Source organism: Megascapheus bottae, chromosome 11 (assembly GCF_031878675.1).
Source record: "Megascapheus bottae isolate mThoBot1 chromosome 11, mThoBot2.hap1, whole genome shotgun sequence".
NCBI lineage: Eukaryota > Metazoa > Chordata > Mammalia > Rodentia > Geomyidae > Megascapheus > Megascapheus bottae.
In genome coordinates this window covers 972,968-999,067 of record NC_143519.1, presented here as the reverse complement: position 1 = coordinate 999,067, position 26,100 = coordinate 972,968, and the positions used below count along the sequence as shown (strand labels likewise).

General features: G+C 59.0%; 1 protein-coding gene across 5 annotated transcripts in view; it reads left to right on the top strand.

Moving 5' to 3' along the window:
• Positions 1-26,100, top strand: part of Mcf2l (MCF.2 cell line derived transforming sequence like) — a 147,709-nt gene that overhangs the window by 74,084 nt on the left and 47,525 nt on the right. For all 5 annotated transcript variants that reach the window (XM_090341863.1, XM_090341864.1, XM_090341859.1 and 2 more), the window contains exons 10-17: positions 1,642-1,761; positions 2,093-2,284; positions 3,224-3,415; positions 3,896-4,055; positions 5,046-5,119; positions 5,295-5,368; positions 6,206-6,272; positions 6,375-6,490. In XM_090341863.1, the coding sequence (XP_090197989.1) occupies positions 1,642-1,761; positions 2,093-2,284; positions 3,224-3,415; positions 3,896-4,055; positions 5,046-5,119; positions 5,295-5,368; positions 6,206-6,272; positions 6,375-6,490 (995 nt within the window). The remainder of the gene's footprint in view (positions 1-1,641; positions 1,762-2,092; positions 2,285-3,223; positions 3,416-3,895; positions 4,056-5,045; positions 5,120-5,294; positions 5,369-6,205; positions 6,273-6,374; positions 6,491-26,100) is intronic.

Below are 26,100 nucleotides of genomic sequence, written 5' to 3'. Positions count from 1 at the left end.
TCTGGTGGCTGTGTCTCGCTGTGGACTCTGGTAACTCTGTCTCACTGTGGACTCTGGTGGCTGTGTCTTGCTGTGGACTCTGGTGACTCTGTCTCGCTGTGGACTCTGGTGGCTGTGTCTCGCTGTGGAATCTGGTGGCTGTGTCTCGCTGTGGACTCTGGTGGCTGTGTCTCGCTGTGGAATCTGGTGGCTGTGTCTCGCTGTGGACTCTGGTGGCTGTGTCTCGCGGTGGACTCTGGTGGCTCTGTCTCGCGGTGGACTCTGGTGGCTGTGTCTCGTTGTGGACTCTGGTGGCTGTGTCTCGCGGTGGACTCTGGTGGCTCTGTCTCGCGGTGGACTCTGGTGGTTGTGTCTCGCGGTGGACTCTGGTGACTCTGTCTCGCGGTGGACTCTGGTGGCTGTGTCTCGCGGTGGACTCTGGTGGCTGTGTCTCGCTGTGGACTCTGGTGGCTGTGTCTCGCGGTGGACTCTGGTGGCTGTGTCTCGTTGTGGACTCTGGTGGCTCTGTCTCGCTGTGGACTCTGGTGGCTGTGTCTCGCTGTGGACTCTGGTGGCTCTGTCTCACGGTGGACTCTGGTGGCTGTGTCTCGCTGTGGACTCTGGTGGCTGTGTCTCGCGGTGGACTCTGGTGGCTGTGTCTCGCTGTGGACTCTGGTGACTCTGTCTCGCTGTGGACTCTGGTGGCTGTGTCTCGCTGTGGACTCTGGTGGCTCTGTCTCACGGTGGACTCTGGTGGCTGTGTCTCGTTGTGGACTCTGGTGGCTGTGTCTCGCTGTGGACTCTGGTGGCTGTGTCTCGCTGTGGACTCTGGTGACTCTGTCTCGCTGTGGACTCTGGTGGCTGTGTCTCGCGGTGGACTCTGGTGGCTGTGTCTCGTTGTGGACTCTGGTGGCTGTGTCTCGCTGTGGACTCTGGTGGCTGTGTCTCGCTGTGGACTCTGGTGGTTCTGTCTCACGGTGGACCCTGGTGACTTGCCCCTGCTCTCCTCTCCCGTGGCTGCTACAGATCCTTCTCTTCAGAGAAATAGTGCTTTGTTGGTTTTCTTCATCACTGTTTTCAGTTTGATTGCATTCTGGTTTTATCTCTATTCTTCTGGATTTGTTTTTGTGTTTTCCTAGGTACTTGATGGGATGGGGGTTACATTATTTACATGAGAAAACTCTTCACATATACATATACACACATACACACACATATACACACATGTACATATATATACATATATATATATGTATATGGAATTCCATGGATTTTCCTCTTGTCTCTCTCATAGCTGAGGTATCACAAATTTTGATGTTTGTATTTTCATTGAACTCATTTTCCCTGAGATCCCCTCATGACCCATAATTATTTGGAAGGATCGTGTGTCTTTGGTTTCTAAGTATTCACCAAATCTTCCGTTACCTTTCTATTTCTGACTTCAGCTTGAGTCCCTGTGACCAGGGAGCAGACCTGGTCCTCACGTTGCGTTTCTGGATCGGGGTTCATCTCATGCCGATGGTGTGTCCTCTGTCCAGGAAGCGCGTGACGCCGGGCTGGGCTCCGGTGCTGAGCTCTGAGACGTGGCTGTAGTCGGTCTCAGTCACCAAGGCCCTGGGCCGCCCGTCCCCCTTCACTAAGGTGACCTCCTCTCCGTTGCAGGTAAAAGCTGCCTTGGACGCCGCATCCCAGAAGGTCGCGACCTTCACCGACGTGGGCAACTGCCTGGCGCACGTGCATCACCTGCTGAAGGACCTGAGCAGCTTCGAGACCAAGTCCAGTGTAAGGAGGGGCTGCGGGCGGAGGGCAGAGCCATGCTGTCGGCAGCTCTGCACCCAGGCTGGCTGCCCTCTGAGCAGACGTCCCGGGCCTGCACAGGGGTGATGGACAGACGTGGGCCCCTCGGTGCCCACGCCTGCACTCAGTAGCTCCTCTGTCAGGCTCTGGAAATGCCCACTGACCTTGAACATGGCGCTGCCTCGAGGCAAGGTCGCCAGCAGCCTCGGCCCTCGGGTGGCCTCTGGGACGTGATGGTCCCAGCTGTGGGACAGGAATCCCTCAGGGTGGGGCCCCAACAAGCGAGCTGACTCCCTGTGCGTGGCTGTGTCTTCAGGTGGCTGTGGACAGGGCCCGCGCCCTGTCCCTGGAGGGACGGCAGCTCATTGAGAACAAGCACTACGCCGTGGACTCCATTCTCCCCAAGTGCCAGGAGCTTCAGCACCTCTGTGACCACTTTGCAGCTGAGATCAGCAGGAGGAAAGACCTGCTCAGCAAGTCCCTGGAGCTGCACAGCCTCTTGGAGAGGGTAGGAGCCTGCCCGCACGCCTGTCCACGCGCCTGCCCTCGCGCCTGCCCGCGTGCCTGCCCGCGCGCCTGCCCGCACGCCTGCCCGCGCACCTCTCCACACATCTGTTCACCTGCACACCTGTCTACACACCTGTCCACACACCTATCCACACATCTGTCCACACACCTGTCCACACACCTGTCCACACACCTGTCTACACACCTGTCTACACACCTGTCCACACATCTGTCCACACACCTGTCCACACATCTGTCCACACACCTGTCCACACATCTGTCCACACACCTGTCCACACACCTGTCTACACACCTGTCCACACACCTGTCCACACATCTGTCCACACACCTGTCCACACACCTGTCCACACACCTGTCTACACACCTGTCCACACATCTGTCCACACATCTGTCCACACACCTGTCTACACACCTGTCCACACATCTGTCCACACATCTGTCCACATACCTATCCACCTGCACACCTGTCCACACACCTGTCCACCTGCACACCTGTCTACACACCTGTCCACCTGCATACCTGCCCGCACGCCTATCCACCCGCTGCACCCATGGAAGAGCCTGCCCTGCGTCCCACGCCTTGGCCCGGCCGGCCTCCTCTCTGGCGATGGGCTGCTGCTGGAAGCCTCGGTGCCCTGCTTTCCTCCGCAGTCCCTCCTCCCGTTGGTGTGTGTCCAGCGCCAGCCCCAGCAGGGCTCACTTCCCGTCATGGCCCAGGAACTCGGCCTGCTGGTCATTCCCTGCACACTGCCCTCTCCCTGCAGTGCGGGTCGGCCTGGGGTGTCTCCTCGCCTGCGTGGCCGAGTGCCCTGCTGTCCCCGCAGGCGTGTGTCACTCTGCAGGCGTGTGGGGTGCCGGGGATGAGGAGACTCGGGCAGGTGCCCAGGCGCCAACCCTGATGGCGGCGCTCTGTTTCCAGTCCATGAAGTGGTGCGATGAGGGCATCTACCTGCTGGCCTCGCAGCCCGTGGACAAGTGCCAGTCCCAGGACGGCGCTGAGGCAGCCCTCCAGGAGATCGAGAGGTTTCTAGAGACCGGTGCCGACCATAAGATCCAAGAGCTCAATAAAGTTTACAAAGACTACGAATCCATCCTCAACCAGGACCTCATGGTAATCCAACCCCAGCTTTGTGTCTGCAGCCCCGAGTCCTGAGCCGGGGGCCTCTGGCTGCTTCACTGAGGTTGGAAAGAATCCTTTAGGGAACCGCCAGAAAAAGCGTGCTGGAGATGAGGGCCAGGTGACTGTGTGACAGAGTCCGGGTCACCGCGGCAGGCACAAGTGCCCTGACACCTGCCAGAGCTCCTGCTCTGCACCCTTGTGCTCTAGGGGCGGCGTTCACGGTTCAACAACGCCGGGCTCCCTCCGCACTCGCCGGCCAGCAGGGGGAGCTCTGCCCTCCACACTGGCCTCCGGCCACGGGGCCTGAGCAGTGTGACCAAGACAGGCACGGCCAGGGAGCCTTCGGGTGGGGGCCGGGCAGCAGGCAGTGGGCGGCAGGCGGGGGCGTGAGCGCACACCGTGTGGGAATCGGTCTGAAGACCAGCGCACACCTGTTGGAGACGCGTGTTGCTGACGCCGTGTCTGTTTCAGGAGCACGTGCGGAAGGTCATGCAGAAGCAGGAGAGCATGCAGGACATGTTCCACCGCAGGCAGGCCAGCCTGAAGAAGCTGGCGGCCAAGCAGACACGGCCGGTGCAGCCCGTGGCCCCCAGGCCAGAAGCGCTCACCAAGTCCCCCTGCCCCTCCCCGGGTGGGTGCAGCCACGGAAGCCACGTGCGGGGTGGTTCTGGGTGGCCTCGTCTGGTCTTAGCCCCCACCCTTCTCTTTTCAACAACACACTGCACTCCCGTCACTCCCCTCGCTTTCTGTGGGTGCTTTTCCACACGAGCAGAGTGCAGGGTCCCTGCTGAGTCCACAGAGCCCTGGCCCTGGTGAGCCACTGAGGAAAGCGCCTCACGTTATCTCCCCTTTCCCTTCCGCGGCCAGAACAGCCCCCCTCACTCTGCTCTGACTGCCCCGTCCTGGTGCCTCCCAGCCAGGCCTACCGTGGGACACACTGCCTGCTGACCTCCGGCCTTCCCCGGCCAGCTCCTCCTCACAGCCTCCTGTCACCTGCTGCTGTCAGAACCTTTCCCCTCCTCCCTAAATGGCTCTGTCACAGGGACAGAGATGGCAGGCCTGGGGTGTCTCCTGAGGACCTCGGGGCCTTGGCAAATGTCAGCCGAGGCCCAAGCGGCTGGAGAGCCAGACTCTGCTTCCGGCATGCTGGGTTGAGAGGAGAGTGCTCCCTCACCCACGTGTCCTGCTCGGTCACCCCTCACCTGCCCTGTTCCCTTCAGGATGAGCCCCACCACACCCCAGGGGCTGTGGGGGGTCCCGACGCTTCTTTTTTGGCCAGTCCTGGTGCTTGAACTCAGGGCCTGAGCGATGTCCTTGGACTTTTTCCTCAAAGCTGCCACTTTGCCACTTGAGCCACAGCACCACTTGTGGCCTTTTCTATGTGTGTGGTACTGAGGAATCGAACCCCAGTCTTTGTGATGCTAGGCAAGCACTCTACCACTAGGCCAAACTCCCGGCCAGGTCCCCGCCATCTCAGGCAGCTCTCCACCCCTCGCCTGCCTCACACTCCATATGCGCCTTCCCCTGCTGTCCTTCCTCCATCCCTGGGCCCGTTCCTTCTTTCCCTCCGAGTATGTTTCCCCTCCAGGAAGACCTAATGCCCCCCTCCTTTCCACCACAGGAACCTGGCGAGGGCCGGAGAAGACAGGCTCTGAGGGCAGTGCAGTCCAGAGGGGCCCCTACAGGAGGGCCAAGGTCAGGCTGGGCTGTGCTGGCTTGTGGCTCAGGCCTTCCCCGGAACTTGGAACTTGTCCAGGGATGGGGCTGGTGCAGGAGCGGGGATGGGGTTGGTGCGGGAGCGGGGATGGGGCTGGACGGGAGCAGCATTTGAGGCTGCTTCTCCCCGTGGTTGCTGTTGTTCTCTCCTCAGAGTGAAATGAGTGAGGGCCGGAAGGGCCGGACGGGCTCCGCGGGGGACGAGGAGAGCCTGGCCGTCCTGCGCAGGTGTGTGGCGCCCCACAGGGCGCTCTGGGTGGGATACAGTGGCCAGTGGCCGCCAGGCTGACGGCGTCCGGGTGTTGGCGGGGCAGGCACTGCCACCTGGGTGGGCAGAGCAGGAGGAGGCTGGCACCAAGTGAACAGAGCACTTCAGTGGATCCAGGCAGGTGCCCTCACCACAGGCAGTGGATCCAGGCTGGCGCCCTCACCCGGGCAGCAGGGGTGGGGACAGAAGAACTTTCTGGCACCTCCTGCGGGAGCAGACCCCGCCCCTTGGTGGGGGGAGCAAGAGGGGAGCTTCAGGGCAGAACAGACGCTCGGTCCTGTGGCCCAGAGGGTGGGCGGTTCCCTGACCACCCACCCTGCCACCCGTCCACACCAGGGCCAGACACACAGCCCACGCTGTGGTTAGCGTGACCTCGCTGCCCGGGAGCCCCATCCGCGAGGAGGGCTGGATGGCTGCTGGTTCTTTCCTCCTGGTCTCCACAGCTGACAGGCGCCCGCTGAGGTCCCAGCCTGTGGCTGTCATGGCGGCAGGCCCAGGCGGGGCCGAGGTCTCGCTGTGGAGCCACACTGGACATGGGCTGGCTCGGGAGACCGGAGACTCGGTGTGGGGAGGGCAAGATCGGCTGGTGGAGGAGCCCGCCGAGTGTGGTGTGTGTGTGTGTCCGTGTGTGTATGCATGTACAATGTGTGCATGCGTGTGCACGCTGACTGACCCGTGTGCGTGTGCAGGGCGGGCCATGTGCAGAAGGGCCAGGGGGCCAGAGAGTGGGGTCAGCCAGTCCTCTTAGGGAGGCCCCGGTGCTCTGTGTCCCACTGTCCCCCACCCCTGCCCCCCAGGCACGTGATGAATGAGCTCCTGGACACAGAACGCGCCTACGTGGAGGAGCTGCTCTGCGTCCTAGAGGTAAGGGGAGGCTGGACAGGAGACCCACTCAGGACAGCCGGCTGGGCTTTGCCCGCTGCAGTCTGCAGCCTCTGCCACCTGGCTGACCTGACCCCCCCACAGGGCTACGCCGCAGAGATGGACAATCCACTCCTGGCTCACCTGGTCTCCACAGGCCTGCAGGACAAGAAGGAGGTTCTGTTCGGGAACATGGAAGAGATCTACCATTTCCATAACAGGTGGGCGCCCTCCACACACTGTCCACAGATGGCCTGTCCTCCACACACTGTCCACAGATGGCCTGTCTTCCACACACGCTGTCCACAGATGGCCTGTCCTCCACACAGCTGTCCACAGATAGCCTGTCCTCCACATACTGGCCACAGATGGCCTGTCCTCCACACACTGTCCACAGATGCCCTGTCCTCCACACACTGTCTACAGATGGCCTGTCTTCCACACACGCTGTCCACAGATGGCCTGTCCTCCACACAGCTGTCCACAGATGGCCTGTCCTCCACACACTGTCCACAGATGACCTGTCCTCCACACACGCTGTCCACAGATGGCCTGTCCGCCACACACGCTGTCCACAGATGACCTGTCCTCCACACATAGCTGTCCACAGATGGCCTGTCCTCCACACACAACTGTCCACAGATGACCTGTCCTCCACACACACTGTCCACGGATGGCCAGTCCTCCACACACTGTCCACAGATGGCCTGTCCTCCACACACGCTGTCCACAGATGGCCTGTCCTCCACACACGCTGTCCACAGATGACCTGTCCTCCACACACAGCTGTCCACAGATGGCCTGTCCTCCACACACAGCTGTCCACAGATGACCTGTCCTCCACACACACTGTCCATGGATGGCCTGTCCTCCACACACTGTCCACAGATGGCCTGTCCTCCACACACTGTCCACAGATGGCCTGTCCTCCACACACTGTCCACAGATGACCTGTCCTCCACACACTGTCCACAGATGACCTGTCCTCCACACACACTGTCCACAGATGGCCTGTCCTCCACACACACTGTCCACAGATGACCTGTCCTCCACACACTGTCCACAGATGACCTGTCCTCCACACACTGTCCACAGATGCCCTGTCCTCCACACAGCTGTCCACAGATGGCCTGTCCTCCACACACACTGTCCACGGATGGCCTGTCCTCCACACACGCTGTCCACAGATGACCTGTCCTCCACACACGCTGTCCACAGATGGCCTGTCCGCCACACACGCTGTCCACAGATGACCTATCCTCCACACACAGCTGTCCACAGATGGCCTGTCCTCCACACACGCTGTCCACAGATGACCTGTCCTCCACACACTGTCCACAGATGGCCTGTCCTCCACACACGCTGTCCACAGATGACCTGTCCTCCACACACACTGCCACGGATGGCCTGTCCTCCACACACTGTCCACAGATGACCTGTCCTCCACACACGCTGTCCACAGATGGCCTGTCCGCCACACACGCTGTCCACAGATGACCTATCCTCCACACACAGCTGTCCACAGATGGCCTGTCCTCCACACACAGCTGTCCACAGATGGCCTGTCCTCCACACACGCTGTCCACAGATGGCCTGTCCTCCACACACAATGTCCACAGATGACCTGTCCTCCACACACACTGCCACGGATGGCCTGTCCTCCATACACTGTCCACAGATGGCCTGTCCTCCACACACTGTCCACAGATGGCCTGTCCTCCACACACGCTGTCCACAGATGGCCTGTCCTCCCCACAGCTGTCCACAGATGACCTTTCCTCCACACACTGTCCACAGATGGCCTGTCCTCCACACACGCTGTCCACAGATGACCTGTCCTCCACACACTGTCCACAGATGGCCTGTCCTCCACACACGCTGTCCACAGATGGCCTGTCCTCCACACACGCTGTCCACAGATGGCCTGTCCTCCACACACAATGTCCACAGATGACCTGTCCTCCACACACACTGCCACGGATGGCCTGTCCTCCACACACTGTCCACAGATGGCCTGTCCTCCACACACTGTCCACAGATGGCCTGTCCTCCACACACGCTGTCCACAGATGGCCTGTCCTCCACACACGCTGTCACAGATGGCCTGTCCTCCACACACTGTCCACAGATGGCCTGTCCTCCACACACAGCTGTCCACAGATGGCCTGTCCTCCACACACTGTCCACAGATGACCTGTCCTCCACACACGCTGTCCACAGATGGCCTGTCCTCCACACACTGTCCACAGATGACCTGTCCTCCACACACGCTGTCCACAGATGGCCTGTCCTCCACACACGCTGTCCACAGATGGCCTGTCCTCCACACACTGTCCACAGATGGCCTGTCCTCCACACACACTGTCCACAGATGACCTGTCCTCCACACACTGTCCACAGATGGCCTGTCCTCCACACACACTGTCCACAGATGACCTGTCCTCCACACACGCTGTCCACAGATGACCTGTCCTCCACACACACTGTCCACAGATGGCCTGTCCTCCACACACTGTCCACAGATGGCCTGTCCTCCACACACTGTCCACAGATGGCCTGTCCTCCACACACTGTCCACAGATGACCTGTCCTCCACACACTGTCCACAGATGACCTGTCCTCCACACACACTGTCCACAGATGGCCTGTCCTCCACACACACTGTCCACAGATGACCTGTCCTCCACACACTGTCCACAGATGACCTGTCCTCCACACACTGTCCACAGATGACCTGTCCTCCACACACACTGTCCACAGATGGCCTGTCCTCCACACACTGTCCACAGATGACCTGTCCTCCACACACGCTGTCCACAGATGACCTGTCCTCCACACACGCTGTCCACAGATGGCCTGTCCTCCACACACTGTCCACAGATGGCCTGTCCTCCACACACGCTGTCCACAGATGGCCTGTCCTCCACACACACTGTCCACAGATGACCTGTCCTCCACACACTGTCCACAGATGGCCTGTCCTCCACACACTGTCCACAGATGACCTGTCCTCCACACACTGTCCACAGATGGCCTGTCCTCCACACACACTGTCCACAGATGGCCTGTCCTCCACACACTGTCCACAGATGGCCTGTCCTCCACACACTGTCCACAGATGGCCTGTCCTCCACACACTGTCCACAGATGGCCTGTCCTCCACACACACTGTCCACAGATGGCCTGTCCTCCACACACGCTGTCCACAGATGGCCTGTTCTCCACACACTGCTGTCCACGGATGGCCTGTCCTCCACACACACTGTCCACAGATGACCTGTCCTCCACACACTGTCCACAGATGGCCTGTTCTCCACACACTGGTGTCCACGGATGGCCTGTCCTCCACACACACTGTCCACAGATGACCTGTCCTCCACACACTGTCCACAGATGACCTGTCCTCCACACACGCTGTCCACAGATGACCTATCCTCCACACACAGCTGTCCACAGATGGCCTGTCCTCCACACACTGTCCACAGATGGCCTGTCCTCCACACACTGTCCACAGATGGCCTGTCCTCCACACACTGTCCACAGATGGCTTGTCCTCCACATACTGGCCACAGATGGCCTGTCCTCCACACACGCTGTCCACAGATGGCCTGTCCTCCACACACGCTGTCCACAGATGGCCTGTCCTCCACACACTGTCCACAGATGGCCTGTCCTCCACACACGCTGTCCACAGATGGCCTGTCCTCCACACACTGTCCACAGATGACCTGTCCTCCACACACGCTGTCCACAGATGACCTATCCTCCACACACAGCTGTCCACAGATGACCTATCCTCCACACACAGCTGTCCACAGATGGCCTGTCCTCCACACACGCTGTCCACAGATGGCCTGTCCTCCACACACTGCTGTCCACGGATGGCCTGTCCTCCACACACACTGTCCACAGATGACCTGTCCTCCACACACGCTGTCCACAGATGGCCTGTCCGCCACACACGCTGTCCACAGATGACCTGTCCTCCACACACAGCTGTCCACAGATGGCCTGTCCTCCACACACAGCTGTCCACAGATGACCTGTCCTCCACACACACTGTCCATGGATGGCCTGTCCTCCACACACTGTCCACAGATGGCCTGTCCTCCACACACTGTCCACAGATGGCCTGTCTTCCACACACGCTGTCCACAGATGGCCTGTCCTCCACACAGCTGTCCACAGATGGCCTGTCCTCCACATACTGGCCACAGATGGCCTGTCCTCCACACACGCTGTCCACAGATGGCCTGTCCTCCACACACTGTCCACAGATGACCTGTCCTCCACACACGCTGTCCACAGATGGCCTGTCCGCCACACACGCTGTCCACAGATGACCTATCCTCCACACACAGCTGTCCACAGATGGCCTGTCCTCCACACACAGCTGTCCACAGATGACCTGTCCTCCACACACACTGTCCACGGATGGCCTGTCCTCCACACACTGTCCACAGATGGCCTGTCCTCCACACACTGTCCACAGATGGCCTGTCCTCCACACACTGTCCACAGATGGCCTGTCTTCCACACACGCTGTCCACAGATGGCCTGTCCTCCACACAGCTGTCCACAGATGGCCTGTCCTCCACATACTGGCAACAGATGGCCTGTCCTCCACACACTGTCCACAGATGGCCTGTCCTCCACACACTGTCCACAGATGACCTGTCCTCCACACACGCTGTCCACAGATGGCCTGTCCGCCACACACGCTGTCCACAGATGACCTATCCTCCACACACAGCTGTCCACAGATGGCCTGTCCTCCACACACAGCTGTCCACAGATGACCTGTCCTCCACACACACTGTCCACGGATGGCCTGTCCTCCACACACTGTCCACAGATGGCCTGTCCTCCACACACGCTGTCCACAGATGACCTGTCCTCCACACACACTGCCACGGATGGCCTGTCCTCCACACACTGTCCACAGATGGCCTGTCCTCCACACACGCTGTCCACAGATGACCTGTCCTCCACACACACTGTCCACGGATGGCCTGTCCTCCACACACGCTGTCCACAGATGACCTGTCCTCCACACACGCTGTCCACAGATGGCCTGTCCGCCACACACGCTGTCCACAGATGACCTATCCTCCACACACAGCTGTCCACAGATGGCCTGTCCTCCACACACGCTGTCCACAGATGACCTGTCCTCCACACACTGTCCACAGATGGCCTGTCCTCCACACACGCTGTCCACAGATGACCTGTCCTCCACACACACTGCCACGGATGGCCTGTCCTCCACACACTGTCCACAGATGACCTGTCCTCCACACACGCTGTCCACAGATGGCCTGTCCGCCACACACGCTGTCCACAGATGACCTATCCTCCACACACAGCTGTCCACAGATGGCCTGTCCTCCACACACAGCTGTCCACAGATGGCCTGTCCTCCACACACGCTGTCCACAGATGGCCTGTCCTCCACACACAATGTCCACAGATGACCTGTCTTCCACACACACTGCCACGGATGGCCTGTCCTCCACACACTGTCCACAGATGGCCTGTCCTCCACACACTGTCCACAGATGGCCTGTCCTCCACACACGCTGTCCACAGATGGCTTGTCCTCCACACACTGTCCACAGATGGCCTGTCCTCCCCACAGCTGTCCACAGATGACCTTTCCTCCACACACTGTCCACAGATGGCCTGTCCTCCACACACGCTGTCCACAGATGACCTGTCCTCCACACACACTGTCCACAGATGGCCTGTCCTCCACACACGCTGTCCACAGATGGCCTGTCCTCCACACACGCTGTCCACAGATGGCCTGTCCTCCACACACAATGTCCACAGATGACCTGTCCTCCACACACACTGCCACGGATGGCCTGTCCTCCACACACTGTCCACAGATGGCCTGTCCTCCACACACTGTCCACAGATGGCCTGTCCTCCACACACGCTGTCCACAGATGGCCTGTCCTCCACACACACTGTCCACAGATGACCTGTCCTCCACACACTGTCCACAGATGGCCTGTCCTCCACACACTGTCCACAGATGACCTGTCCTCCACACACTGTCCACAGATGGCCTGTCCTCCACACACACTGTCCACAGATGGCCTGTCCTCCACACACTGTCCACAGATGGCCTGTCCTCCACACACTGTCCACAGATGGCCTGTCCTCCACACACTGTCCACAGATGGCCTGTCCTCCACACACACTGTCCACAGATGGCCTGTCCTCCACACACGCTGTCCACAGATGGCCTGTTCTCCACACACTGCTGTCCACGGATGGCCTGTCCTCCACACACACTGTCCACAGATGACCTGTCCTCCACACACTGTCCACAGATGGCCTGTTCTCCACACACTGCTGTCCACGGATGGCCTGTCCTCCACACACACTGTCCACAGATGACCTGTCCTCCACACACTGTCCACAGATGACCTGTCCTCCACACACGCTGTCCACAGATGACCTATCCTCCACACACAGCTGTCCACAGATGGCCTGTCCTCCACACACTGTCCACAGATGGCCTGTCCTCCACACACTGTCCACAGATGGCCTGTCCTCCACACACTGTCCACAGATGGCTTGTCCTCCACATACTGGCCACAGATGGCCTGTCCTCCACACACGCTGTCCACAGATGGCCTGTCCTCCACACACGCTGTCCACAGATGGCCTGTCCTCCACACACTGTCCACAGATGGCCTGTCCTCCACACACGCTGTCCACAGATGGCCTGTCCTCCACACACTGTCCACAGATGACCTGTCCTCCACACACGCTGTCCACAGATGACCTATCCTCCACACACAGCTGTCCACAGATGACCTATCCTCCACACACAGCTGTCCACAGATGGCCTGTCCTCCACACACGCTGTCCACAGATGGCCTGTCCTCCACACACTGCTCTCCACGGATGGCCTGTCCTCCACACACACTGTCCACAGATGACCTGTCCTCCACACACGCTGTCCACAGATGGCCTGTCCGCCACACACGCTGTCCACAGATGACCTGTCCTCCACACACAGCTGTCCACAGATGGCCTGTCCTCCACACACAGCTGTCCACAGATGACCTGTCCTCCACACACACTGTCCATGGATGGCCTGTCCTCCACACACTGTCCACAGATGGCCTGTCCTCCACACACTGTCCACAGATGGCCTGTCTTCCACACACGCTGTCCACAGATGGCCTGTCCTCCACACAGCTGTCCACAGATGGCCTGTCCTCCACATACTGGCCACAGATGGCCTGTCCTCCACACACGCTGTCCACAGATGGCCTGTCCTCCACACACTGTCCACAGATGACCTGTCCTCCACACACGCTGTCCACAGATGGCCTGTCCGCCACACACGCTGTCCACAGATGACCTATCCTCCACACACAGCTGTCCACAGATGGCCTGTCCTCCACACACAGCTGTCCACAGATGAACTGTCCTCCACACACACTGTCCACGGATGGCCTGTCCTCCACACACTGTCCACAGATGGCCTGTCCTCCACACACTGTCCACAGATGGCCTGTCTTCCACACACGCTGTCCACAGATGGCCTGTCCTCCACACAGCTGTCCACAGATGGCCTGTCCTCCACATACTGGCAACAGATGGCCTGTCCTCCACACACTGTCCACAGATGGCCTGTCCTCCACACACTGTCCACAGATGACCTGTCCTCCACACACGCTGTCCACAGATGGCCTGTCCGCCACACACGCTGTCCACAGATGACCTATCCTCCACACACAGCTGTCCACAGATGGCCTGTCCTCCACACACAGCTGTCCACAGATGACCTGTCCTCCACACACACTGTCCACGGATGGCCTGTCCTCCACACACTGTCCACAGATGGCCTGTCCTCCACACACGCTGTCCACAGATGACCTGTCCTCCACACACACTGCCACGGATGGCCTGTCCTCCACACACTGTCCACAGATGGCCTGTCCTCCACACACGCTGTCCACAGATGACCTGTCCTTCACACACACTGTCCACGGATGGCCTGTCCTCCACACACGCTGTCCACAGATGACCTGTCCTCCACACACGCTGTCCACAGATGGCCTGTCCGCCACACACGCTGTCCACAGATGACCTATCCTCCACACACAGCTGTCCACAGATGGCCTGTCCTCCACACACGCTGTCCACAGATGACCTGTCCTCCACACACTGTCCACAGATGGCCTGTCCTCCACACACGCTGTCCACAGATGACCTGTCCTCCACACACACTGCCACGGATGGCCTGTCCTCCACACACTGTCCACAGATGACCTGTCCTCCACACACGCTGTCCACAGATGGCCTGTCCGCCACACACGCTGTCCACAGATGACCTATCCTCCACACACAGCTGTCCACAGATGGCCTGTCCTCCACACACAGCTGTCCACAGATGGCCTGTCCTCCACACACGCTGTCCACAGATGGCCTGTCCTCCACACACAATGTCCACAGATGACCTGTCTTCCACACACACTGCCACGGATGGCCTGTCCTCCACACACTGTCCACAGATGGCCTGTCCTCCACACACTGTCCACAGATGGCCTGTCCTCCACACACGCTGTCCACAGATGGCTTGTCCTCCACACACTGTCCACAGATGGCCTGTCCTCCCCACAGCTGTCCACAGATGACCTTTCCTCCACACACTGTCCACAGATGGCCTGTCCTCCACACACGCTGTCCACAGATGACCTGTCCTCCACACACACTGTCCACAGATGGCCTGTCCTCCACACACGCTGTCCACAGATGGCCTGTCCTCCACACACGCTGTCCACAGATCGCCTGTCCTCCACACACAATGTCCACAGATGACCTGTCCTCCACACACACTGCCACGGATGGCCTGTCCTCCACACACTGTCCACAGATGGCCTGTCCTCCACACACTGTCCACAGATGGCCTGTCCTCCACACACGCTGTCCACAGATGGCCTGTCCTCCACACACGCTGTCACAGATGGCCTGTCCTCCACACACTGTCCACAGATGGCCTGTCCTCCACACACAGCTGTCCACAGATGGCCTGTCCTCCACACACTGTCCACAGATGACCTGTCCTCCACACACGCTGTCCACAGATGGCCTGTCCTCCACACACTGTCCACAGATGACCTGTCCTCCACACACGCTGTCCACAGATGGCCTGTCCTCCACACACGCTGTCCACAGATGGCCTGTCCTCCACACACTGTCCACAGATGGCCTGTCCTCCACACACACTGTCCACAGATGACCTGTCCTCCACACACTGTCCACAGATGGCCTGTCCTCCACACACACTGTCCACAGATGACCTGTCCTCCACACACGCTGTCCACAGATGACCTGTCCTCCACACACAGCTGTCCACAGATGGCCTGTCCTCCACACACTGTCCACAGATGGCCTGTCCTCCACACACACTGTCCACAGATGACCTGTCCTCCACACACTGTCCACAGATGGCCTGTCCTCCACACACACTGTCCACAGATGACCTGTCCTCCACACACGCTGTCCACAGATGACCTGTCCTCCACACACGCTGTCCACAGATGGCCTGTCCTCCACACACACTGTCCACAGATGGCCTGTCCTCCACACACTGTCCACAGATGGCTTGTCCTCCACACACTGTCCACAGATGACCTGTCCTCCACACACTGTCCACAGATGACCTGTCCTCCACACACACTGTCCACAGATGGCCTGTCCTCCACACACTGTCCACAGATGACCTGTCCTCCACACACGCTGTCCACAGATGACCTGTCCTCCACACACGCTGTCACAGATGGCCTGTCCTCCACACACTGTCCACAGATGGCCTGTCCTCCACACACAGCTGTCCACAGATGGCCTGTCCTCCACACACTGTCCACAGATGACCTGTCCTCCACACACGCTGTCCACAGATGGCCTGTCCTCCACACACTGTCCACAGATGACCTGTCCTCCACACACGCTGTCCACAGATGGCCTGTCCTCCACACACGCTGTCCACAGATGGCCTGTCCTCCACACACTGTCCACAGATGGCCTGTCCTCCACACACACTGTCCACAGATGACCTGTCCTCCACACACTGTCCACAGATGGCCTGTCCTCCACACACACTGTCCACAGATGACCTGTCCTCCACACACGCTGTCCACAGATGACCTGTCCTCCACACACACTGTCCACAGATGGCCTGTCCTCCACACACTGTCCACAGATGGCTTGTCCTCCACACACTGTCCACAGATGACCTGTCCTCCACACACTGTCCACAGATGACCTGTCCTCCACACACACTGTCCACAGATGGCCTGTCCTCCACACACTGTCCACAGATGACCTGTCCTCCACACACGCTGTCCACAGATGACCTGTCCTCCACACACACTGTCCACAGATGGCCTGTCCTCCACACACTGTCCACAGATGGCCTGTCCTCCACACACGCTGTCCACAGATGGCCTGTCCTCCACACACACTGTCCACAGATGACCTGTCCTCCACACACTGTCCACAGATGGCCTGTCCTCCACACACTGTCCACAGATGACCTGTCCTCCACACACGTTCCACAGATGGCCTGTCCTCCACACACACTGTCCACAGATGGCCTGTCCTCCACACACTGTCCACAGATGGCCTGTCCTCCACACACTGTCCACAGATGGCCTGTCCTCCACACACTGTCCACAGATGGCCTGTCCTCCACACACGCTGTCCACAGATGGCCTGTCCTCCACACACGCTGTCCACAGATGGCCTGTTCTCCACACACTGCTGTCCACGGATGGCCTGTCCTCCACACACACTGTCCACAGATGACCTGTCCTCCACACACTGTCCACAGATGGCCTGTTCTCCACACACTGCTGTCCACGGATGGCCTGTCCTCCACACACACTGTCCACAGATGACCTGTCCTCCACACACTGTCCACAGATGACCTGTCCTCCACACACGCTGTCCACAGATGACCTATCCTCCACACACAGCTGTCCACAGATGGCCTGTCCTCCACACACTGTCCACAGATGGCCTGTCCTCCACACACTGTCCACAGATGACCTGTCCTCCACACACTGTCCACAGATGACCTGTCCTCCACACACACTGTCCACAGATGACCTATCCTCCACACACAGCTGTCCACAGATGGCCTGTCCTCCACACACTGTCCACAGATGACCTGTCCTCCACACACTGTCCACAGATGGCCTGTCCTCCACACACTGTCCACAGATGGCCTGTCCTCCACACACTGTCCACAGATGGCTTGTCCTCCACATACTGGCCACAGATGGCCTGTCCTCCACACACGCTGTCCACAGATGGCCTGTCCTCCACACACGCTGTCCACAGATGACCTATATTCCACACACAGCTGTCCACAGATGACCTATCCTCCACACACAGCTGTCCACAGATGGCCTGTCCTCCACACACGCTGTCCACAGATGGCCTGTCCTCCACACACTGCTGTCCACGGATGGCCTGTCCTCCACACACACTGTCCACAGATGACCTGTCCTCCACACACGCTGTCCACAGATGGCCTGTCCGCCACACACGCTGTCCACAGATGACCTGTCCTCCACACACAGCTGTCCACAGATGGCCTGTCCTCCACACACAGCTGTCCACAGATGACCTGTCCTCCACACACACTGTCCATGGATGGCCTGTCCTCCACACACTGTCCACAGATGGCCTGTCCTCCACACACTGTCCACAGATGGCCTGTCTTCCACACACGCTGTCCACAGATGGCCTGTCCTCCACACAGCTGTCCACAGATGGCCTGTCCTCCACATACTGGCCACAGATGGCCTGTCCTCCACACACGCTGTCCACAGATGGCCTGTCCTCCACACACTGTCCACAGATGACCTGTCCTCCACACACACTGTCCACAGATGGCCTGTCCTCCACACACTGTCCACAGATGACCTGTCCTCCACACACGCTGTCCACAGATGACCTGTCCTCCACACACACTGTCCACAGATGGCCTGTCCTCCACACACTGTCCACAGATGGCCTGTCCTCCACACACGCTGTCCACAGATGGCCTGTCCTCCACACACACTGTCCACAGATGACCTGTCCTCCACACACTGTCCACAGATGGCCTGTCCTCCACACACTGTCCACAGATGACCTGTCCTCCACACACTGTCCACAGATGACCTGTCCTCCACACACTGTCCACAGATGGCCTGTCCTCCACACACACTGTCCACAGATGGCCTGTCCTCCACACACGCTGTCCACAGATGGCCTGTCCTCCACACACTGTCCACAGATGGCCTGTCCTCCACACACTGTCCACAGATGGCCTGTCCTCCACACACACTGTCCACAGATGGCCTGTCCTCCACACACGCTGTCCACAGATGGCCTGTTCTCCACACACTGCTGTCCACGGATGGCCTGTCCTCCACACACACTGTCCACAGATGACCTGTCCTCCACACACTGTCCACAGATGGCCTGTCCTCCACACACGCTGTCCACAGATGGCCTGTCCTCCACACACGCTGTCCACAGATGACCTGTCCTCCACACACAATGTCCACAGATGACCTGTCCTCCACACACACTGCCACGGATGGCCTGTCCTCCACACACTGTCCACAGATGGCCTGTCCTCCACACACTGTCCACAGATGGCCTGTCCTCCACACACGCTGTCCACAGATGGCCTGTCCTCCACACACGCTGTCACAGATGGCCTGTCCTCCACACACTGTCCACAGATGACCTGTCCTCCACACACTGTCCACAGATGGCCTGTCCTCCACACACAGCTGTTCACAGATGGCCTGTCCTCCACACACTGTCCACAGATGACCTGTCCTCCACACACGCTGTCCACAGATGGCCTGTCCTCCACACACTGTCCACAGATGACCTGTCCTCCACACACGCTGTCCACAGATGGCCTGTCCTCCACACACGCTGTCCACAGATGGCCTGTCCTCCACACACTGTCCACAGATGGCCTGTCCTCCACACACACTGTCCACAGATGACCTGTCCTCCACACACTGTCCACAGATGGCCTGTCCTCCACACACACTGTCCACAGATGACCTGTCCTCCACACACGCTGTCCACAGATGACCTGTCCTCCACACACACTGTCCACAGATGGCCTGTCCTCCACACACTGTCCACAGATGGCTTGTCCTCCACACACTGTCCACAGATGACCTGTCCTCCACACACTGTCCACAGATGACCTGTCCTCCACACACACTGTCCACAGATGGCCTGTCCTCCACACACTGTCCACAGATGACCTGTCCTCCACACACGCTGTCCACAGATGACCTGTCCTCCACACACACTGTCCACAGATGGCCTGTCCTCCACACACTGTCCACAGATGGCCTGTCCTCCACACACGCTGTCCACAGATGGCCTGTCCTCCACACACACTGTCCACAGATGACCTGTCCTCCACACACTGTCCACAGATGGCCTGTCCTCCACACACTGTCCACAGATGACCTGTCCTCCACACACGCTGTCCACAGATGGCCTGTCCGCCACACACGCTGTCCACAGATGACCTATCCTCCACACACAGCTGTCCACAGATGGCCTGTCCTCCACACACACTGTCCACAGATGACCTGTCCTCCACACACAGCTGTCCACAGATGGCCTGTCCTCCACACACGCTGTCCACAGATGACCTGTCCTCCACACACTGTCCACAGATGACCTGTTCTCCACACACAGCTGTCCACAGATGGCCTGTCCTCCACACACGCTGTCCACAGATGGCCTGTCCTCCACACACAATGTCCACAGATGACCTGTCCTCCACACACTGTCCACAGATGGCCTGTCCTCCACACACACTGTCCACAGATGACCTGTCCTCCACACACGCTGTCCACAGATGACCTGTCCTCCACACACAGCTGTCCACAGATGGCCTGTCCTCCACACACTGTCCACAGATGGCCTGTCCTCCACACACACTGTCCACAGATGACCTGTCCTCCACACACTGTCCACAGATGGCCTGTCCTCCACACACACTGTCCACAGATGACCTGTCCTCCACACACGCTGTCCACAGATGACCTGTCCTCCACACACGCTGTCCACAGATGGCCTGTCCTCCACACACACTGTCCACAGATGGCCTGTCCTCCACACACTGTCCACAGATGGCTTGTCCTCCACACACTGTCCACAGATGACCTGTCCTCCACACACTGTCCACAGATGACCTGTCCTCCACACACACTGTCCACAGATGGCCTGTCCTCCACACACTGTCCACAGATGACCTGTCCTCCACACACGCTGTCCACAGATGACCTGTCCTCCACACACACTGTCCACAGATGGCCTGTCCTCCACACACGCTGTCACAGATGGCCTGTCCTCCACACACTGTCCACAGATGGCCTGTCCTCCACACACAGCTGTCCACAGATGGCCTGTCCTCCACACACTGTCCACAGATGACCTGTCCTCCACACACGCTGTCCACAGATGGCCTGTCCTCCACACACAGCTGTCCACAGATGACCTGTCCTCCACACACACTGTCCACAGATGGCCTGTCCTCCACACACGCTGTCCACAGATGGCCTGTCCTCCACACACGCTGTCCACAGATCGCCTGTCCTCCACACACAATGTCCACAGATGACCTGTCCTCCACACACACTGCCACGGATGGCCTGTCCTCCACACACTGTCCACAGATGGCCTGTCCTCCACACACTGTCCACAGATGGCCTGTCCTCCACACACGCTGTCCACAGATGGCCTGTCCTCCACACACGCTGTCACAGATGGCCTGTCCTCCACACACTGTCCACAGATGGCCTGTCCTCCACACACAGCTGTCCACAGATGGCCTGTCCTCCACACACTGTCCACAGATGACCTGTCCTCCACACACGCTGTCCACAGATGGCCTGTCCTCCACACACTGTCCACAGATGACCTGTCCTCCACACACGCTGTCCACAGATGGCCTGTCCTCCACACACGCTGTCCACAGATGGCCTGTCCTCCACACACTGTCCACAGATGGCCTGTCCTCCACACACACTGTCCACAGATGACCTGTCCTCCACACACTGTCCACAGATGGCCTGTCCTCCACACACACTGTCCACAGATGACCTGTCCTCCACACACGCTGTCCACAGATGACCTGTCCTCCACACACAGCTGTCCACAGATGGCCTGTCCTCCACACACTGTCCACAGATGGCCTGTCCTCCACACACACTGTCCACAGATGACCTGTCCTCCACACACTGTCCACAGATGGCCTGTCCTCCACACACACTGTCCACAGATGACCTGTCCTCCACACACGCTGTCCACAGATGACCTGTCCTCCACACACGCTGTCCACAGATGGCCTGTCCTCCACACACACTGTCCACAGATGGCCTGTCCTCCACACACTGTCCACAGATGGCTTGTCCTCCACACACTGTCCACAGATGACCTGTCCTCCACACACTGTCCACAGATGACCTGTCCTCCACACACACTGTCCACAGATGGCCTGTCCTCCACACACTGTCCACAGATGACCTGTCCTCCACACACGCTGTCCACAGATGACCTGTCCTCCACACACGCTGTCACAGATGGCCTGTCCTCCATACACTGTCCACAGATGGCCTGTCCTCCACACACAGCTGTCCACAGATGGCCTGTCCTCCACACACTGTCCACAGATGACCTGTCCTCCACACACGCTGTCCACAGATGGCCTGTCCTCCACACACTGTCCACAGATGACCTGTCCTCCACACACGCTGTCCACAGATGGCCTGTCCTCCACACACGCTGTCCACAGATGGCCTGTCCTCCACACACTGTCCACAGATGGCCTGTCCTCCACACACACTGTCCACAGATGACCTGTCCTCCACACACTGTCCACAGATGGCCTGTCCTCCACACACACTGTCCACAGATGACCTGTCCTCCACACACGCTGTCCACAGATGACCTGTCCTCCACACACACTGTCCACAGATGGCCTGTCCTCCACACACTGTCCACAGATGGCTTGTCCTCCACACACTGTCCACAGATGACCTGTCCTCCACACACTGTCCACAGATGACCTGTCCTCCACACACACTGTCCACAGATGGCCTGTCCTCCACACACTGTCCACAGATGACCTGTCCTCCACACACGCTGTCCACAGATGACCTGTCCTCCACACACACTGTCCACAGATGGCCTGTCCTCCACACACTGTCCACAGATGGCCTGTCCTCCACACACGCTGTCCACAGATGGCCTGTCCTCCACACACACTGTCCACAGATGACCTGTCCTCCACACACTGTCCACAGATGGCCTGTCCTCCACACACTGTCCACAGATGACCTGTCCTCCACACACGTTCCACAGATGGCCTGTCCTCCACACACACTGTCCACAGATGGCCTGTCCTCCACACACTGTCCACAGATGGCCTGTCCTCCACACACTGTCCACAGATGGCCTGTCCTCCACACACTGTCCACAGATGGCCTGTCCTCCACACACGCTGTCCACAGATGGCCTGTCCTCCACACACGCTGTCCACAGATGGCCTGTTCTCCACACACTGCTGTCCACGGATGGCCTGTCCTCCACACACACTGTCCACAGATGACCTGTCCTCCACACACTGTCCACAGATGGCCTGTTCTCCACACACTGCTGTCCACGGATGGCCTGTCCTCCACACACACTGTCCACAGATGACCTGTCCTCCACACACTGTCCACAGATGACCTGTCCTCCACACACGCTGTCCACAGATGACCTATCCTCCACACACAGCTGTCCACAGATGGCCTGTCCTCCACACACTGTCCACAGATGGCCTGTCCTCCACACACTGTCCACAGATGACCTGTCCTCCACACACTGTCCACAGATGACCTGTCCTCCACACACACTGTCCACAGATGACCTATCCTCCACACACAGCTGTCCACAGATGGCCTGTCCTCCACACACTGTCCACAGATGACCTGTCCTCCACACACTGTCCACAGATGGCCTGTCCTCCACACACTGTCCACAGATGGCCTGTCCTCCACACACTGTCCACAGATGGCTTGTCCTCCACATACTGGCCACAGATGGCCTGTCCTCCACACACGCTGTCCACAGATGGCCTGTCCTCCACACACGCTGTCCACAGATGACCTATCCTCCACACACAGCTGTCCACAGATGACCTATCCTCCACACACAGCTGTCCACAGATGGCCTGTCCTCCACACACGCTGTCCACAGATGGCCTGTCCTCCACACACTGCTGTCCACGGATGGCCTGTCCTCCACACACACTGTCCACAGATGACCTGTCCTCCACACACGCTGTCCACAGATGGCCTGTCCGCCACACACGCTGTCCACAGATGACCTGTCCTCCACACACAGCTGTCCACAGATGGCCTGTCCTCCACACACAGCTGTCCACAGATGACCTGTCCTCCACACACACTGTCCATGGATGGCCTGTCCTCCACACACTGTCCACAGATGGCCTGTCCTCCACACACTGTCCACAGATGGCCTGTCTTCCACACACGCTGTCCACAGATGGCCTGTCCTCCACACAGCTGTCCACAGATGGCCTGTCCTCCACATACTGGCCACAGATGGCCTGTCCTCCACACACGCTGTCCACAGATGGCCTGTCCTCCACACACTGTCCACAGATGACCTGTCCTCCACACACACTGTCCACAGATGGCCTGTCCTCCACACACTGTCCACAGATGACCTGTCCTCCACACACGCTGTCCACAGATGACCTGTCCTCCACACACACTGTCCACAGATGGCCTGTCCTCCACACACTGTCCACAGATGGCCTGTCCTCCACACACGCTGTCCACAGATGGCCTGTCCTCCACACACACTGTCCACAGATGACCTGTCCTCCACACACTGTCCACAGATGGCCTGTCCTCCACACACTGTCCACAGATGACCTGTCCTCCACACACTGTCCACAGATGACCTGTCCTCCACACACTGTCCACAGATGGCCTGTCCTCCACACACACTGTCCACAGATGGCCTGTCCTCCACACACGCTGTCCACAGATGGCCTGTCCTCCACACACTGTCCACAGATGGCCTGTCCTCCACACACTGTCCACAGATGGCCTGTCCTCCACACACACTGTCCACAGATGGCCTGTCCTCCACACACGCTGTCCACAGATGGCCTGTTCTCCACACACTGCTGTCCACGGATGGCCTGTCCTCCACACACACTGTCCACAGATGACCTGTCCTCCACACACTGTCCACAGATGGCCTGTCCTCCACACACGCTGTCCACAGATGGCCTGTCCTCCACACACGCTGTCCACAGATGACCTGTCCTCCACACACAATGTCCACAGATGACCTGTCCTCCACACACACTGCCACGGATGGCCTGTCCTCCACACACTGTCCACAGATGGCCTGTCCTCCACACACTGTCCACAGATGGCCTGTCCTCCACACACGCTGTCCACAGATGGCCTGTCCTCCACACACGCTGTCACAGATGGCCTGTCCTCCACACACTGTCCACAGATGACCTGTCCTCCACACACTGTCCACAGATGGCCTGTCCTCCACACACAGCTGTCCACAGATGGCCTGTCCTCCACACACTGTCCACAGATGACCTGTCCTCCACACACGCTGTCCACAGATGGCCTGTCCTCCACACACTGTCCACAGATGACCTGTCCTCCACACACGCTGTCCACAGATGGCCTGTCCTCCACACACGCTGTCCACAGATGGCCTGTCCTCCACACACTGTCCACAGATGGCCTGTCCTCCACACACACTGTCCACAGATGACCTGTCCTCCACACACTGTCCACAGATGGCCTGTCCTCCACACACACTGTCCACAGATGACCTGTCCTCCACACACGCTGTCCACAGATGACCTGTCCTCCACACACACTGTCCACAGATGGCCTGTCCTCCACACACTGTCCACAGATGGCCTGTCCTCCACACACTGTCCACAGATGACCTGTCCTCCACACACTGTCCACAGATGACCTGTCCTCCACACACACTGTCCACAGATGGCCTGTCCTCCACACACTGTCCACAGATGACCTGTCCTCCACACACGCTGTCCACAGATGACCTGTCCTCCACACACACTGTCCACAGATGGCCTGTCCTCCACACACTGTCCACAGATGGCCTGTCCTCCACACACGCTGTCCACAGATGGCCTGTCCTCCACACACACTGTCCACAGATGACCTGTCCTCCACACACTGTCCACAGATGGCCTGTCCTCCACACACTGTCCACAGATGACCTGTCCTCCACACACGCTGTCCACAGATGGCCTGTCCGCCACACACGCTGTCCACAGATGACCTATCCTCCACACACAGCTGTCCACAGATGGCCTGTCCTCCACACACACTGTCCACAGATGACCTGTCCTCCACACACAGCTGTCCACAGATGGCCTGTCCTCCACACACGCTGTCCACAGATGACCTGTCCTCCACACACTGTCCACAGATGACCTGTTCTCCACACACAGCTGTCCACAGATGGCCTGTCCTCCACACACGCTGTCCACAGATGGCCTGTCCTCCACACACAATGTCCACAGATGACCTGTCCTCCACACACTGTCCACAGATGGCCTGTCCTCCACACACACTGTCCACAGATGACCTGTCCTCCACACACGCTGTCCACAGATGACCTGTCCTCCACACACAGCTGTCCACAGATGGCCTGTCCTCCACACACTGTCCACAGATGA